This window comes from Acipenser ruthenus, chromosome 6, assembly GCF_902713425.1.
Source record: "Acipenser ruthenus chromosome 6, fAciRut3.2 maternal haplotype, whole genome shotgun sequence".
In the NCBI taxonomy this organism is placed as follows: Eukaryota; Metazoa; Chordata; class Actinopteri; order Acipenseriformes; family Acipenseridae; genus Acipenser; species Acipenser ruthenus.
Window position 1 is genome coordinate 81920072 of NC_081194.1, and position 18111 is coordinate 81938182.

At 39.7% G+C, this 18111-nt stretch overlaps 1 protein-coding gene across 1 annotated transcript in view; it reads left to right on the forward strand.

Annotated features, from left to right (window-relative positions):
- The window catches only part of LOC117410998 (AT-rich interactive domain-containing protein 1B-like), a 245014-nt gene that overhangs the window by 20868 nt on the left and 206035 nt on the right, over positions 1-18111 (forward strand). The window contains exon 2 of the mRNA XM_034017988.3: positions 12916-13110. Coding sequence (XP_033873879.3) covers positions 12916-13110 — 195 coding nt within the window. The remainder of the gene's footprint in view (positions 1-12915; positions 13111-18111) is intronic.

An 18111-nucleotide genomic window follows, 5' to 3' on the forward strand; every position in this document is an offset into this window, starting at 1 on the left:
ATACTGTTCATAGAACATTTTTTGATGGAATTCCATATGGGAATTATAAACGCGGTTATTGTGCCCAATGTAATTTTACACATAAATGTACTTCCTTTTGTCATCCATCATCTGGTAAAAGATTGATATAAAGGGTATAACAACATGTAACACACAATCTTATATGATCAAATGTCCATGAGGCCTAGCCTATGTGGGGGAAAAACTACGAGATGCCTGAAAATGAGGATTAGCGAACACAGGAGTAGCATCCGTAGAAAAGATTTACAAAGTCATGCACATTTCTTGAAAGAAAGCCACAATATTGCATCTCTTAAATATATAGGTATTGAACATCTTCAGGTTCCTAGGAGGGGGAGATTTAAATAGGATGTTACTGCGAAGACAAACCTTTTGGATTTACTATTTACAAACAATGTCCTCAAGAGGTCTTAATGAGGAATTCGATATGAAACGTTTTCTGTAAATTCCTCTCATTTGACTAATGATTTGACTAAATGATTTGACTAAATGATTTGGCTCTTTCTAAATATAATGCTCTTGCTGGTTATGTAAAATGTAGAAAATATGTGAAATAATTTCATGTATATATTCTAGTATATTTGTTAAAACTTGTATTGCATAGATAAACGGGGACAGTTCTGGTGGTTATTTATGTATTTATTTATATACTGAGAATTATATTGAGATTTAACACTTGCTGTTTTCTCTTGCGTCTTGATTATGATGTGAAGTTGGTTATGTGTAATGAGTTGATATATATATATATATATATATATATATATATATTGTTAATAGCTATCAATTTATTTATTTTTTTATCATGTTGATTATTTCTCTTATTTTTTGAGATGTCGCTCTGATAACGATACAGCTTTTCGTTCATTTTTAAAGAGAAAATAATGTTACGAAAATCATGAGATTTATGAAATATTATATAACTTTGATCTTGAGGATTCTTCTTAATGAGACAGTATTATTAACAATGCTGACCTGCCTTTGAAACAATGCAAAAAGGCAGTCTGATTAAAATGTCCTCTGTCTGATATAACCTGTATCTAATGGACGCCAATTAATGGAGAGACAAATGAGACAAGCTTGCTGCACCATTAGCTCATATCCTGATGAAGATCTCTTGTAGATCGAAACGTTGATTTTACCTGATGGCATGGTGTTTTAAAACTAAATAAAAGATGTGGAGCTTCATAAGTGTGTGGGCATTCTATCGTTTTACTTGTTTGGACTAATTCGTGCCGTGCACTTTTCTGATTAATGGATGTGTGTGTAAACATTTTTGATTTTGCACATTAATATGAAAACACAATTCTTGAGTATTTCAGAAGACTCGCTTCATTCAAAACCCTGCTGTATATGTGTGTATCATTATTGTAAGAGTCCTGGTGTACAGTACATTCTCTGATGCTCTTATTACTTCACATAACTTTTCCAACATAGACTGTATGCACAATGAGAGTCCCCAGTGGCAAACCTGGTAACAACATGGCTGTGTGGTGTGCAGGGTGAGTCTGTATGAGTCAGGGGGCTGTATGACGTCCTGGCTGTGCAAAGTCACCGGTCTTCACTGGGGATTCCGAAGGGACCCTCTCATTGGCACTGACTCTCCCATGAGTTAGGCAGGTTTCTCCTCATCGCGCTACAGCGGACCCTGCTGGCCAGGCGCCCAATGAGTTCAGACGGACACCTGCAGGGCTGCCCTTTGTCCTCCGGAGGCCGCTAGCTTGCAGAGTTCCTTGGTATAAAGGGACAATTGATCGTAGGATCAGAGGATGAGCACTGATCGTCAGTTCGTCTGTTGTGAGGAATCGCTGCGGTGGTGGAACGGAATTGGATATTCTAAATTGGGGAGAAAATATCGGGGTTAAAAAAAAAAAAGTATGTAAACAATTTAAGAGTCTCCTGTTTATTTAAATTGTTATTTTGCTGCCCAGGAGGACAGATGATACTGTATAGTACAGACACTGCTGTTGCATCGCCCTGCCAAAAAAGGGGTTCTAAACTCTTGACACTTCACTTTGTGTACTGGAAGCATCCAAAATAGGATAACGGATCTTGTGTTTGAAAACCATAGGATTGCAGGCTACAATATTGTAAGCATGTTAATGGGATTTTTCAGATAAATAAGAACCATCTTTACCAGCCAATACTCTAATATAATCCCTGTATGAAATATGAGGGGGGGAAGACAGGACAATAACAATGCTTTGGTAGTCTAGCTGATTTCATATATTTATTTCTCAAACCGTGCAGCCCTACATTATTATTATAGCCCTCTGCCTTCCAATGCCTACTTCTGGTCCAGTGAGCTTCACAACCTGTCAAACAACACTCACTACCATAATACCAGCATTGAATCAATGAGCTTCACACCCTGTCAAACAACACTCACTACCATAATACCAACATTGAATCAGTGAGCTTCACACCCTGTCAAACAACACTCACACTACCATAATACCAACATTGAATCAATGAGCTTCACACCCTGTCCAACAACACACACTACCATAATACCAACATTGAATCAGTGAGCTTCACACCCTGTCAAACAACACACTCACTACCATAATACCAACATTGAATCAGTGAGCTTCACACCCTGTCAAACAACACTCACACTACCATAATACCAACATTGAATCAATGAGCTTCACACCCTGTCAAACAACACTCACACTACCATAATACCAGCACTGAATCAGTGAGCTTTACACCCTGTCAAACAACACTCACTACCATAATACCAACATTGAATTAGTGAGCTTCACACCCTGTCAAACAACACTCACACTACCATAATACCAACATTGAATCAATGAGCTTCACACCCTGTCAAACAACACTCACTACCATAATACCAACATTGAATCAGTGAGCTTCACACCCTGTCAAACAACACACTCACTACCATAATACCAACATTGAATCAATGAGCTTCACACCCTGTCAAACAACACTCACTACCATAATACCAACATTGAATCAGTGAGCTTCACACCCTGTCAAACAACACTCACACTACCATAATACCAACATTGAATCAATGAGCTTCACACCCTGTCAAACAACACACACACTACCATAATACCAACATTGAATCAATGAGCTTCACACCCTGTCAAACAACACTCACACTACCATAATACCAACATTGAATCAGTGAGCTTCACATCCTGTCAAACAACACACACACTACCATAATACCAACATTGAATCAATGAGCTTCACACCCTGTCAAACAACACTCACACTACCATAATACCAACATTGAATCAGTGAGCTTCACACCCTGTCTCATGACACACACACTACCATAATACCAACATTGAATCAATGAGCTTCACACCCTGTCAAACAACACTCACACTACCATAATACCAACATTGAATCAGTGAGCTTCACACCCTGTCAAACAACACTCACACTACCATAATACCAACATTGAATCAGTGAGCTTCACACCCTGTCAAACAACACTCACACTACCATAATACCAACATTGAATCAGTGAGCTTCACACCCTGTCAAACAACACACACACTACCATAATACCAACATTGAATCAATGAGCTTCACATCCTGTCAAACAACACACACACTACCATAATACCAACATTGAATCAATGAGCTTCACACCCTGTCAAACAACACTCACACTACCATAATACCAACATTGAATCAATGAGCTTCACATCCTGTCAAACAACACTCACACTACCATAATACCAACATTGAATCAGTGAGCTTCACACCCTGTCAAACAACACACTCACTACCATAATACCAACATTGAATCAGTGAGCTTCACACCCTGTCAAACAACACACACACTACCATAATACCAACATTGAATCAATGAGCTTCACACCCTGTCAAACAACACTCACACTACCATAATACCAACATTGAATCAATGAGCTTCACATCCTGCCAAACAACACTCACACTACCATAATACAAACATTGAATCAGTGAGCTTTACACCCTGTCAAACAACACACACTACCATAATACCAACATTGAATCAATGAGCTTCACACCCTGTCAAACAACATACACACTACCATAATACCAACATTGAATCAATGAGCTTTACACCCTGTCAAACAACACACACTACCATAATACCAACATTGAATCAATGAGCTTCACACCCTGCCAAACAACACTCACACTACCATAATACCAACATTGAATCAATGAGCTTTACACCCTGTCAAACAACACACACTACCATAATACCAACATTGAATCAATGAGCTTCACACCCTGTCAAACAACACTCACACTACCATAATACCAACATTGAATCAATGAGCTTCACACCCTGTCAAACAACACACACACTACCATAATACCAACATTGAATCAGTGAGCTTCACACCCTGTCAAACAACACTCACACTACCATAATACCAACATTGAATCAATGAGCTTCACACCCTGTCAAACAACACTCACACTACCATAATACCAACATTGAATCAGTGAGCTTCACACCCTGTCAAACAACACACTCACTACCATAATACCAACATTGAATCAGTGAGCTTCACACCCTGTCCCATGACACTCACACTACCATAATACCAACATTGAATCAGTGAGCTTCACACCCTGTCCCATGACACTCACACCACCATAATACCAACATTGAATCAATGAGCTTCACACCCTGTCAAACAACACTCACACTACCATAATACCAACATTGAATCAGTGAGCTTCACACCCTGTCCCATGACACTCACACTACCATAATACCAACATTGAATCAATGAGCTTCACACCCTGTCAAACAACACTCACACTACCATAATACCAACATTGAATCAGTGAGCTTCACATCCTGTCAAACAACACTCACACTACCATAATACCAACATTGAATCAATGAGCTTCACACCCTGTCCAACAACACACACACTACCATTATACCAACATTGAATCAGTGAGCTTCACACCCTGTCAAACAACACTCACACTACCATAATACCAACATTGAATCAGTGAGCTTCACACCCTGTCAAACAACACACTCACTACCATAATACCAACATTGAATCAATGAGCTTCACACCCTGTCAAACAACACTCACACTACCATAATACCAACATTGAATCAATGAGCTTCACACCCTGTCAAACAACACTCACACTACCATAATACCAACATTGAATCAATGAGCTTCACACCCTGTCAAACAACACACACACTACCATTATACCAACATTGAATCAGTGAGCTTCACACCCTGTCAAACAACACTCACACTACCATAATACCAACATTGAATCAGTGAGCTTCACACCCTGTCAAACAACACTCACACTACCATAATACCAGCATTGAATCAATGAGCTTCACACCCTGCCAAACAACACTCACACTACCATAATACAAACATTGAATCAATGAGCTTCACACCCTGTCCCATGACACACACGCTACCATAATACCAACATTGAATCAATGAGCTTCACACCCTGTCAAACAACACTCACTACCATAATACCAACATTGAATCAATGAGCTTCACACCCTGTCAAACAACACACACACTACCATAATACCAGCATTGAATCAGTGAGCTTCACACCCTGTCAAACAACACTCACACTACCATAATACCAGCATTGAATCAGTGAGCTTCACACCCTGTCAAACAACACTCACACTACCATAATACCAGCATTGAATCAGTGAGCTTCACACCCTGTCAAACAACACACACACTACCATAATACCATCATTGAATCAATGAGCTTCACACCCTGTCAAACAACACTCACACTACCATAATACCAACATTGAATCAATGAGCTTCACACCCTGTCAAACAACACTCACACTACCATAATACCAGCATTGAATCAGTGAGCTTCACACCCTGTCAAACAACACACACACTACCATAATACCAACATTGAATCAATGAGCTTCACACCCTGTCAAACACACACACACTACCATAATACCAACATTGAATCAATGAGCTTCACACCCTGTCAAACAACACTCACACTACCATAATACCAACATTGAATCAGTGAGCTTCACACCCTGTCAAACAACACACACACTACCATAATACCAACATTGAATCAATGAGCTTCACACCCTGTCAAACAACACACACACTACCATAATACCAGCACTGAATCAGTGAGCTTCACACCCTGTCAAACAACACACACACTACCATAATACCAACATTGAATCAATGAGCTTCACACCCTGTCAAACAACACTCACACTACCATAATACCAACATTGAATCAATGAGCTTCACACCCTGTCAAACAACACACACACTACCATAATACCAACATTGAATCAATGAGCTTCACACCCTGTCAAACAACACACACACTACCATAATACCAACATTGAATCAGTGAGCTTCACACCCTGTCAAACAACACTCACTACCATAATACCAACATTGAATCAGTGAGCTTCACACCCTGTCAAACAACACTCACTACCATAATACCAACATTGAATCAATGAGCTTCACACCCTGTCAAACAACACTCACACTACCATAATACCAACATTGAATCAGTGAGCTTCACACCCTGTCAAACAACACTCACACTACCATAATACCAACATTGAATCAGTGAGCTTCACACCCTGTCAAACAACACTCACACTACCATAATACCAACATTGAATCAGTGAGCTTCACACCCTGCCAAACAACACTCACACTACCATAATACCAACATTGAATCAATGAGCTTCACACCCTGTCAAACAACACACACACTACCATAATACCAACATTGAATCAATGAGCTTCACACCCTGTCAAACAACACACACACTACCATAATACCAACATTGAATCAATGAGCTTCACACCCTGTCAAAGAACACACACACTACCATAATACCAACATTGAATCAGTGAGCTTCACACCCTGTCAAACAACACTCACACTACCATAATACCAGCATTGAATCAATGAGCTTCACACCCTGTCAAACAACACTCACACTACCATAATACCAACATTGAATCAGTGAGCTTCACACCCTGTCAAACAACACTCACACTACCATAATACCAACATTGAATCAGTGAGCTTCACACCCTGTCAAACAACACTCACACTACCATAATACCAACATTGAATCAGTGAGCTTCACACCCTGCCAAACAACACTCACACTACCATAATACCAACATTGAATCAATGAGCTTCACACCCTGTCAAACAACACACACACTACCATAATACCAGCACTGAATCAGTGAGCTTCACACCCTGTCAAACAACACACACACTACCATAATACCAACATTGAATCAGTGAGCTTCACACCCTGTCAAACAACACTCACTACCATAATACCAACATTGAATCAGTGAGCTTCACACCCTGTCAAACAACACTCACTACCATAATACCAACATTGAATCAATGAGCTTCACACCCTGTCAAACAACACTCACACTACCATAATACCAACATTGAATCAGTGAGCTTCACACCCTGTCAAACAACACTCACACTACCATAATACCAACATTGAATCAGTGAGCTTCACACCCTGTCAAACAACACTCACACTACCATAATACCAACATTGAATCAGTGAGCTTCACACCCTGTCAAACAACACTCACACTACCATAATACCAACATTGAATCAGTGAGCTTCACACCCTGTCAAACAACACTCACACTACCATAATACCAACATTGAATCAATGAGCTTCACACCCTGTCAAACAACACTCACACTACCATAATACAAACATTGAATCAATGAGCTTCACACCCTGTCCCATGACACACACACTACCATAATACCAACATTGAATCAATGAGCTTCACACCCTGTCAAACAACACTCACACTACCATAATACCAACATTGAATCAATGAGCTTCACACCCTGTCAAACAACACACACACTACCATAATACCAACATTGAATCAATGAGCTTCACACCCTGTCCCATGACACACACACTACCATAATACCAACATTGAATCAATGAGCTTCACACCCTGTCAAACAACACTCACACTACCATAATTCCAACATTGAATCAATGAGCTTCACACCCTGTCAAACAACACACACACTACCATAATACCAACATTGAATCAATGAGCTTCACACCCTGTCAAACAACACTCACACTACCATAATACCAACATTGAATCAATGAGCTTCACACCCTGTCAAACAACACTCACACTACCATAATACCAACATTGAATCAATGAGCTTCACACCCTGTCAAACAACACTCACACTACCATAATACCAACATTGAATCAATGAGCTTCACACCCTGTCAAAGAACACACACACTACCATAATACCAACATTGAATCAGTGAGCTTCACACCCTGTCAAACAACACTCACACTACCATAATACCAGCATTGAATCAATGAGCTTCACACCCTGTCAAACAACACTCACACTACCATAATACCAACATTGAATCAGTGAGCTTCACACCCTGTCAAACAACACTCACACTACCATAATACCAACATTGAATCAGTGAGCTTCACACCCTGTCAAACAACACTCACACTACCATAATACCAACATTGAATCAGTGAGCTTCACACCCTGTCAAACAACACTCACACTACCATAATACCAACATTGAATCAATGAGCTTCACACCCTGTCAAACAACACTCACACTACCATAATACAAACATTGAATCAATGAGCTTCACACCCTGTCCCATGACACACACACTACCATAATACCAACATTGAATCAATGAGCTTCACACCCTGTCAAACAACACTCACACTACCATAATACCAACATTGAATCAATGAGCTTCACACCCTGTCAAACAACACACACACTACCATAATACCAACATTGAATCAATGAGCTTCACACCCTGTCCCATGACACACACACTACCATAATACCAACATTGAATCAATGAGCTTCACACCCTGTCAAACAACACTCACACTACCATAATTCCAACATTGAATCAATGAGCTTCACACCCTGTCAAACAACACACACACTACCATAATACCAACATTGAATCAATGAGCTTCACACCCTGTCAAACAACACTCACACTACCATAATACCAACATTGAATCAATGAGCTTCACACCCTGTCAAACAACACTCACACTACCATAATACCAACATTGAATCAATGAGCTTCACACCCTGTCAAACAACACTCACACTACCATAATACCAACATTGAATCAATGAGCTTCACACCCTGTCAAAGAACACACACACTACCATAATACCAACATTGAATCAGTGAGCTTCACACCCTGTCAAACAACACTCACACTACCATAATACCAGCATTGAATCAATGAGCTTCACACCCTGTCAAACAACACTCACACTACCATAATACCAACATTGAATCAGTGAGCTTCACACCCTGTCAAACAACACTCACACTACCATAATACCAACATTGAATCAGTGAGCTTCACACCCTGTCAAACAACACTCACACTACCATAATACCAACATTGAATCAGTGAGCTTCACACCCTGCCAAACAACACTCACACTACCATAATACCAACATTGAATCAATGAGCTTCACACCCTGTCAAACAACACACACACTACCATAATACCAGCACTGAATCAGTGAGCTTCACACCCTGTCAAACAACACACACACTACCATAATACCAACATTGAATCAGTGAGCTTCACACCCTGTCAAACAACACTCACTACCATAATACCAACATTGAATCAGTGAGCTTCACACCCTGTCAAACAACACTCACTACCATAATACCAACATTGAATCAATGAGCTTCACACCCTGTCAAACAACACTCACACTACCATAATACCAACATTGAATCAGTGAGCTTCACACCCTGTCAAACAACACTCACACTACCATAATACCAACATTGAATCAGTGAGCTTCACACCCTGTCAAACAACACTCACACTACCATAATACCAACATTGAATCAGTGAGCTTCACACCCTGTCAAACAACACTCACACTACCATAATACCAACATTGAATCAGTGAGCTTCACACCCTGTCAAACAACACTCACACTACCATAATACCAACATTGAATCAATGAGCTTCACACCCTGTCAAACAACACTCACACTACCATAATACAAACATTGAATCAATGAGCTTCACACCCTGTCCCATGACACACACACTACCATAATACCAACATTGAATCAATGAGCTTCACACCCTGTCAAACAACACTCACACTACCATAATACCAACATTGAATCAATGAGCTTCACACCCTGTCAAACAACACACACACTACCATAATACCAACATTGAATCAATGAGCTTCACACCCTGTCCCATGACACACACACTACCATAATACCAACATTGAATCAATGAGCTTCACACCCTGTCAAACAACACTCACACTACCATAATTCCAACATTGAATCAATGAGCTTCACACCCTGTCAAACAACACACACACTACCATAATACCAACATTGAATCAATGAGCTTCACACCCTGTCAAACAACACTCACACTACCATAATACCAACATTGAATCAATGAGCTTCACACCCTGTCAAACAACACTCACACTACCATAATACCAACATTGAATCAATGAGCTTCACACCCTGTCAAACAACACTCACACTACCATAATACCAACATTGAATCAATGAGCTTCACATCCTGTCAAACAACACTCACACTACCATAATACCAACATTGAATCAATGAGCTTCACACCCTGTCAAACAACACTCACACTACCATAATACCAACATTGAATCAATGAGCTTCACACCCTGTCAAACAACACTCACTACCATAATACCAACATTGAATCAATGAGCTTCACACCCTGTCAAACAACACTCACTACCATAATACCAACATTGAATCAATGAGCTTCACACCCTGTCAAACAACACTCACACTACCATAATACCAACATTGAATCAGTGAGCTTCACACCCTGTCAAACAACACACTCACTACCATAATACCAGCATTGAATCAATGAGCTTCACACCCTGTCAAACAACACTCACACTACCATAATACCAACATTGAATCAATGAGCTTCACACCCTGTCAAACAACACTCACACTACCATAATACCAACATTGAATCAATGAGCTTCACACCCTGTCAAACAACACACACACTACCATAATACCAACATTGAATCAGTGAGCTTCACACCCTGTCAAACAACACACACACTACCATAATACCAACATTGAATCAGTGAGCTTCACACCCTGTCAAACAACACACACACTACCATAATACCAACATTGAATCAATGAGCTTCACACCCTGTCAAACAACACTCACACTACCATAATACCAACATTGAATCAATGAGCTTCACACCCTGTCAAACAACACACACACTACCATAATACCAACATTGAATCAATGAGCTTCACACCCTGTCAAACAACACTCACACTACCATAATACCAGCATTGAATCAATGAGCTTCACACCCTGTCAAACAACACACACACTACCATAATACCAACATTGAATCAATGAGCTTCACACCCTGTCAAACAACACTCACACTACCATAATACCAACATTGAATCAGTGAGCTTCACACCCTGTCAAACAACACTCACTACCATAATACCAACATTGAATCAATGAGCTTCACACCCTGTCAAACAACACACACACTACCATAATACCAACATTGAATCAATGAGCTTCACACCCTGTCAAACAACACTCACACTACCATAATACCAACATTGAATCAATGAGCTTCACACCCTGTCAAACAACACACACACTACCATAATACCAACATTGAATCAATGAGCTTCACACCCTGTCAAACAACACTCACACTACCATAATACCAACATTGAATCAATGAGCTTCACACCCTGTCAAACAACACACACACTACCATAATACCAACATTGAATCAATGAGCTTCACACCCTTTCAAACAACACTCACACTACCATAATACCAACATTGAATCAATGAGCTTCACACCCTGTCAAACAACACACACTACCATAATACCAACATTGAATCAATGAGCTTCACATCCTGTCAAACAACACACACACTACCATAATACCAACATTGAATCAATGAGCTTCACACCCTGTCAAACAACACTCACACTACCATAATACCAACATTGAATCAGTGAGCTTCACACCCTGTCCCATGACACACACACTACCATAATACCAACATTGAATCAGTGAGCTTCACACCCTGTCAAACAACACTCACACTACCATAATACCAACATTGAATCAGTGAGCTTCACACCCTGTCCCATGACACACACACTACCATAATACCAACATTGAATCAGTGAGCTTCACACCCTGCCCCATGACACACACACTACCATAATACCAACATTGAATCAATGAACTTCACACCCTGTCAAACAACACTCACACTACCATAATACCAGCACTGAATCAGTGAGCTTCACACCCTGTCCCATGACACACACACTACCATAATACCAACATTGAATCAATGAGCTTCACACCCTGTCCCATGACACTCACACCACCATAATACCAACATTGAATCGATATATTTTGCAGTGTTCAAATCCTGTAAAGTCTAACTGGGATTCTGGCAGGATAACCCTGTTAATCACAGTACCAATTCTGAGTGCCATATTCTGGCATTAGTTCTACATACAGTAGTGTGATGGCTCTAGAATATGGGCCTACTGCTGGCTGGCATGAGTTCAGATTGAAACTATTTGTTGTGAATTTTTTTGTATTTTGATAGTGTACAGCTATGGCAAAAAGTTTTGCATCACCTAGAATTTTAGGATTGAGACATAATGAAAATAAATCTTTATATGAACATAATTTTGATATTTTCTTGTCGTGCAGACCAATGCAATGGATCCAATGGTGATGAAGCAAACGCAGCTGTATGGGATGAACAGCAACCCCTATTCGCAGCAGCAGCAGGGCGGGACCTATCCAGGCCAGCCATACGTATCCCCTCCTCCCCACAGATACCCAATGGGAATGCAGGGCGGGAACCAGGAAGGAATGGGCGGAATGCAGTACTCACAACAACAGGTAGCTCACTTCCTTTCTTTCCCTAAATTATTCACAGTACTTTTTTTTTTTTTTCTTATCGAATAATGTTGGTCCTGGTTAGAGCTAGTGTTAGTAAAAAGACTCAGTGTCTGTGTGCTTCCCTTCATGTAGTCTTTCTCAGTGTCTGTGCTTCCCTTCATGTAGTCTTTCTCAGTGTCTTTGTGCTTCCCTTCATGTAGTCTTTCTCAGTGTCTGTGCTTCCCTTCATGTAGTCTTTCTCAGTGTCTTTGTGCTTCCCTTCATGTAGTCTTTCTCAGTGTCTGTGCTTCCCTTCATGTAGTCTTTCTCAGTGTCTGTGCTTCCCTTCATGTAGTCTTTCTCAGTGTCTGTGCTTCCCTTCATGTAGTCTTTCTCAGTGTCTGTGCTTCCCTTCATGTAGTCTCTCAGTGTCTGTGCTTCCCTTCATGTAGTCTCTCAGTGTCTGTGTGCTTCCCTTCATTTAGTCTTTCTCAGTGTCTGTGCTTCCCTTCATGTAGTCTTTCTCAGTGTCTGTGCTTCCCTTCATGTAGTCTTTCTCAGTGTCTGTGCTGCACTTCATGTAGTCTTTCTCAGTGTCTGTGTGCTTCCCTTCATGTAGTCTTTCTCTGTGTCTGTGCTTCCCTTCATGTAGTCTTTCAGTGTCTGTGTGCTTCCCTTCATGTAGTCTTTCTCAGTGTCTGTGCTTCCCTTCATGTAGTCTTCCTCAGTGTCTGTGCTTCCCTTCATGTAGTCTTTCTCAGTGTCTGTGCTTCCCTTCATGTAGTCTTTCTCAGTGTCTTTGTGCTTCCCTTCATGTAGTCTTTCTCAGTGTCTGTGCTTCCCTTCATGTAGTCTTTCTCAGTGTCTGTGCTTCCCTTCATGTAGTCTTCCTCAGTGTCTGTGCTTCCCTTCATGTAGTCTTTCTCAGTGTCTGTGCTTCCCTTCATGTAGTCTTTCTCAGTGTCTGTGCTTCCCTTCATGTAGTCTTTCAGTGTCTGTGTGCTTCCCTTCATGTAGTCATTCTCAGTGTCTGTGCTTCCCTTCATGTAGTCTCTCAGTGTCTGTGCTGCACTTCATGTAGTCTTTCTCAGTGTCTGTGCTGCACTTCATTTAGTCTTTCTCAGTGTCTGTGCTTCCCTTCATGTAGTCTTTCTCAGTGTCTGTGCTTCCCTTCATGTAGTCTTTCTCAGTGTCTGTGCTGCACTTCATGTAGTCTCTCAGTGTCTGTGCGGCACTTCATGTAGTCTTTCTCAGTGTCTGTGCTTCCCTTCATGTAGTCTTTCTCAGTGTCTGTGCTTCCCTTCATGTAGTCATTCTCAGTGTCTGTGCTTCCCTTCATGTAGTCTCTCAGTGTCTGTGCTTCCCTTCATGTAGTCTCTCAGTGTCTGTGCTTCCCTTCATGTAGTCTTTCTCAGTGTCTGTGCTTCCCTTCATGTAGTCTTTCTCAGTGTCTGTGCTTCCCTTTATGTAGTCATTCTCAGTGTCTGTGCTTCCCTTCATGTAGTCTTTCTCAGTGTCTGTGCTGCACTTCATGTAGTCTTTCTCAGTGTCTGTGCTTCCCTTCATGCAGTCTTTCAGTGTCTTTAAAGCCAATGATATTAAGGGGTAGTAAGATATATTTTAAACATTGGAATTCACACAGGAACCCTTACAAAATGTGAATGCCATACCGGTATAGAGTAGTGTCTTTTTTAATAATACAAAAATTCATATTTAAAAATATTTAACGGTTCTGTACAAATAGCAGGACTGAAACACATCTTTCTGGAGGTTTCTACAGACAGGTCCCGTGCTTAAGTCAAGGTAGCTGCATGGATTGCTGCCGCTGTGTTAAATGGAATGTGAAGATGGCATTGGAGTCCCTGAGGATCTTAGTGAAATTCTCAGCAAGATCAATATCTGCCTTGGCTATTACACCAGAACCATAGCTATAAAAACAATAGCTCTCACTTAAATGGGAATCTGAAAAATGATATCAGATACCAATAAAGCCTCCATAATCCTCAAAAATACGACATCTAGGCTGCGATCATTGGTGCTTTAGACCTCTGTCCTGATATTACTGTACACTACAGTAGCACATCACTATAGTACCTGATGGTGCATTGGCAGGGCAGCACTGCCCCATGCCTACAGCAAGACCACATGACATCACAGAGGCCTGCTGGTAATGCTGCTGCTTCCCTGCCTTTTATATGCTTCATTTGAAAACTGTTTAATTCTCAAATTAAAAAAAGGGTCCGGATCTAGGATTCGATGTGATCCGGTACAAATGAACCCCCGTGTGTGTGTGTGCGTGCGTGCATGCAGGGTTAAAAAATGGTCAGCAGCAATGACATATAACCCATTACACTGTGCTTACTGCTGCTCGTAGAGGCGAGGCTGGTCGCTCACTGAGAAATCTCTTCTTCTTTTAGACTTGACTGCCATTAATTATGTGCATCAGATTCCTCTTATGGTTTGTTTTAAAAATGTTATTTTTTGTTGAAACAAAAATAAGAAACAAACACGATGCGTTTCGACACACAGTGTCTTCATCAGGTGTTGCAGCAATTTGTCAATTAAAAAACACAGCTTTGTCATAAGTGGTAAATGATCTACGTATCTGTACTGATCCTTTTAGATCTGAGTGCTGCTTTTGATACTGTGGATCACAAGATTTTAATTAATTGTCTTAGAGAATGGGTGGGCCTTTCTGGTAGTGTCCTAAACTGGTTCATATCCTATTTAATGAATAGACAGTATTTTGTTGCCTTAGGAGAATCTACACCTGGACTAGCTAATATTACATGTGGTGTTCCTCAGGCTCCATTCTTGGTCCCATGTTATTTTCTTTATACATGCTGGCTCTCGGGGAGGTTATTCGTAAACATGGGGTGAATTTCCACAGCTATGCAGATGACACACAGATTTATATATCTGTTAAACCAGGTGACACAACAGCTTTCAATGTCCTTTTCAAATGTCTAGCCGATATTAGAAGCTGGATGTCTCAGAATTTCTTACAGTTAAATTCTGATAAGACACAAGTCTTACTTTTAGGCTCTAATCAACAGATGGACTCGACAAATATTGATCTAGGTATGCTAAAATCAAATGTAAAATCTGAAGTGAAAAACCTGAGGGTTATTGATTCTGCACTTTCCTTTGAACCACATATAAAATACATTACTAGAGTGTCCTTCTATCATTTAAGAAACATTGCGAAAGTTAGATCATTCCTGTCCTTGGATGATGCAAAGAAATTAGTACATGCTTTTATTTTTCTAGGTTAGATTACTGTAACGCTTTATTCTCTGGACTTACAAGTCATGCTAGATCACGTCTACAGCTAGTGCGAAATGCTGCTGCTAGAATGCTAACTAGAACAAAAAAAAGGGCTCACATTACACCTGTGTTGGCATCATTGCATTGGCTTCCTGTGCATTACAGAATTGATTTTAAAATTCTTTTAACTAGTTTTTAAAGCACGGAATGGATTATCTCCACAATATCTAAATGATATGCTAATTCCTTATCAGCCTGAACGCACTCTGAGATTTGCAAATGCTGGCCTTATCTGGATTCCGAGGGTGAATGGTAAAAGGATGGGAGAGGCTGCTTTCTGTTTTAATGCCCCCACACTCTGGAACTCCTTACCCCCTTTTATCAGAGATTCACCTTCAATTGCAATCTTCAAATCTCCATTAAAAACGTACCTTTTTAATATAGCTTTTCCATAACATTTCTATGTTTTGTTCTGAGTTTTATTGTTACTTGTGTTTTTAATAACTACTCTTTTCTTACTGTTTATTATTGTATTTTTTCTGTATGTAAATCGCTTTGAATTGTATAGTACATGAATTGCGCTATATAAAGGTTGTTTATTATTATTATTATTATTATTATTATTATTATTATTATTATTATTAAGGACACCAATTAAACCAATAATTAATCATAAATTGGTTAACAGCCATAGACATTATTTAAAGTTACAGATGACAATTTTCACCTATCATAGCATTCATTAATTAAAAATGGTTTTAGAATCAATTGTTAGCACACACATGGTGTGATTATACAATAATTAAACTCAAACACTGCTATATTAAAACACTTTAAAATACAGCCATATATTCTGCTTTACGTTACAGATCATATTACATATGTAACTTAAACAGTTGATCAGAAGACATTGGAACATGATTCCCAACCCTGGACACCTGAAGATTCAAGATGACATACAAAGATGAATTATCTAATTTATTAGATAATCTAAAATGTAACATTTTTAGATATATATATATATATATATTGGGGATGGGACAAATACAGCAGTTCCTTATAATTTTCCTTTAAGGTCTCACTGATCTATCTATCTATCTATCTATCTATCTGTCTATCTATCTATCTATCTATCTATCTATCTATCTATCTATCTATAAAATGTACAGTATAGAAGAATAAAAGAACATACATGGATACATAGACTAGATAACATGATGCCTGAAGATAGCTAGACATAGATATAAGAAAAATTACTGTGGTCGTATGGGGCAGTTTTATTGATTTCACTGTCATTTGAAATAGACACTAATAAGTAAGTAAATATACAACATCAAAGCTGAAGTTTAAAAAAACAGCTGCAAAGTCCCTGAGCAGATTAATTACAGACATTTGGACGTTTTAATGGGAATCACATGAACTTGTAGGTAAACGCTGTCAATTGCACATAAATTACTAAGACACCAGAGATAACACCAAGGAAGGGTAGAATGTGAACAATATATGCAGAACCCTTTCATTTTGGTTTTTAATTTGATTTAGCACTGAAGTATTAAGCTATAATTTTTAAGGGTGTTCTAAAACTTTGACTTGGAGGAAGCTAGGTGTTTCCAGTCACCACACTATGATGTCACTTCCTGTGTTACAGGTAATAGTACCTCACCTGAGCATTACACTCTAATCCATGCTGCACACAAGGACAATGTGGGGGACCCTATTGCTGTAGCACAGGAAGTGAATAGGGACTGCATTGTT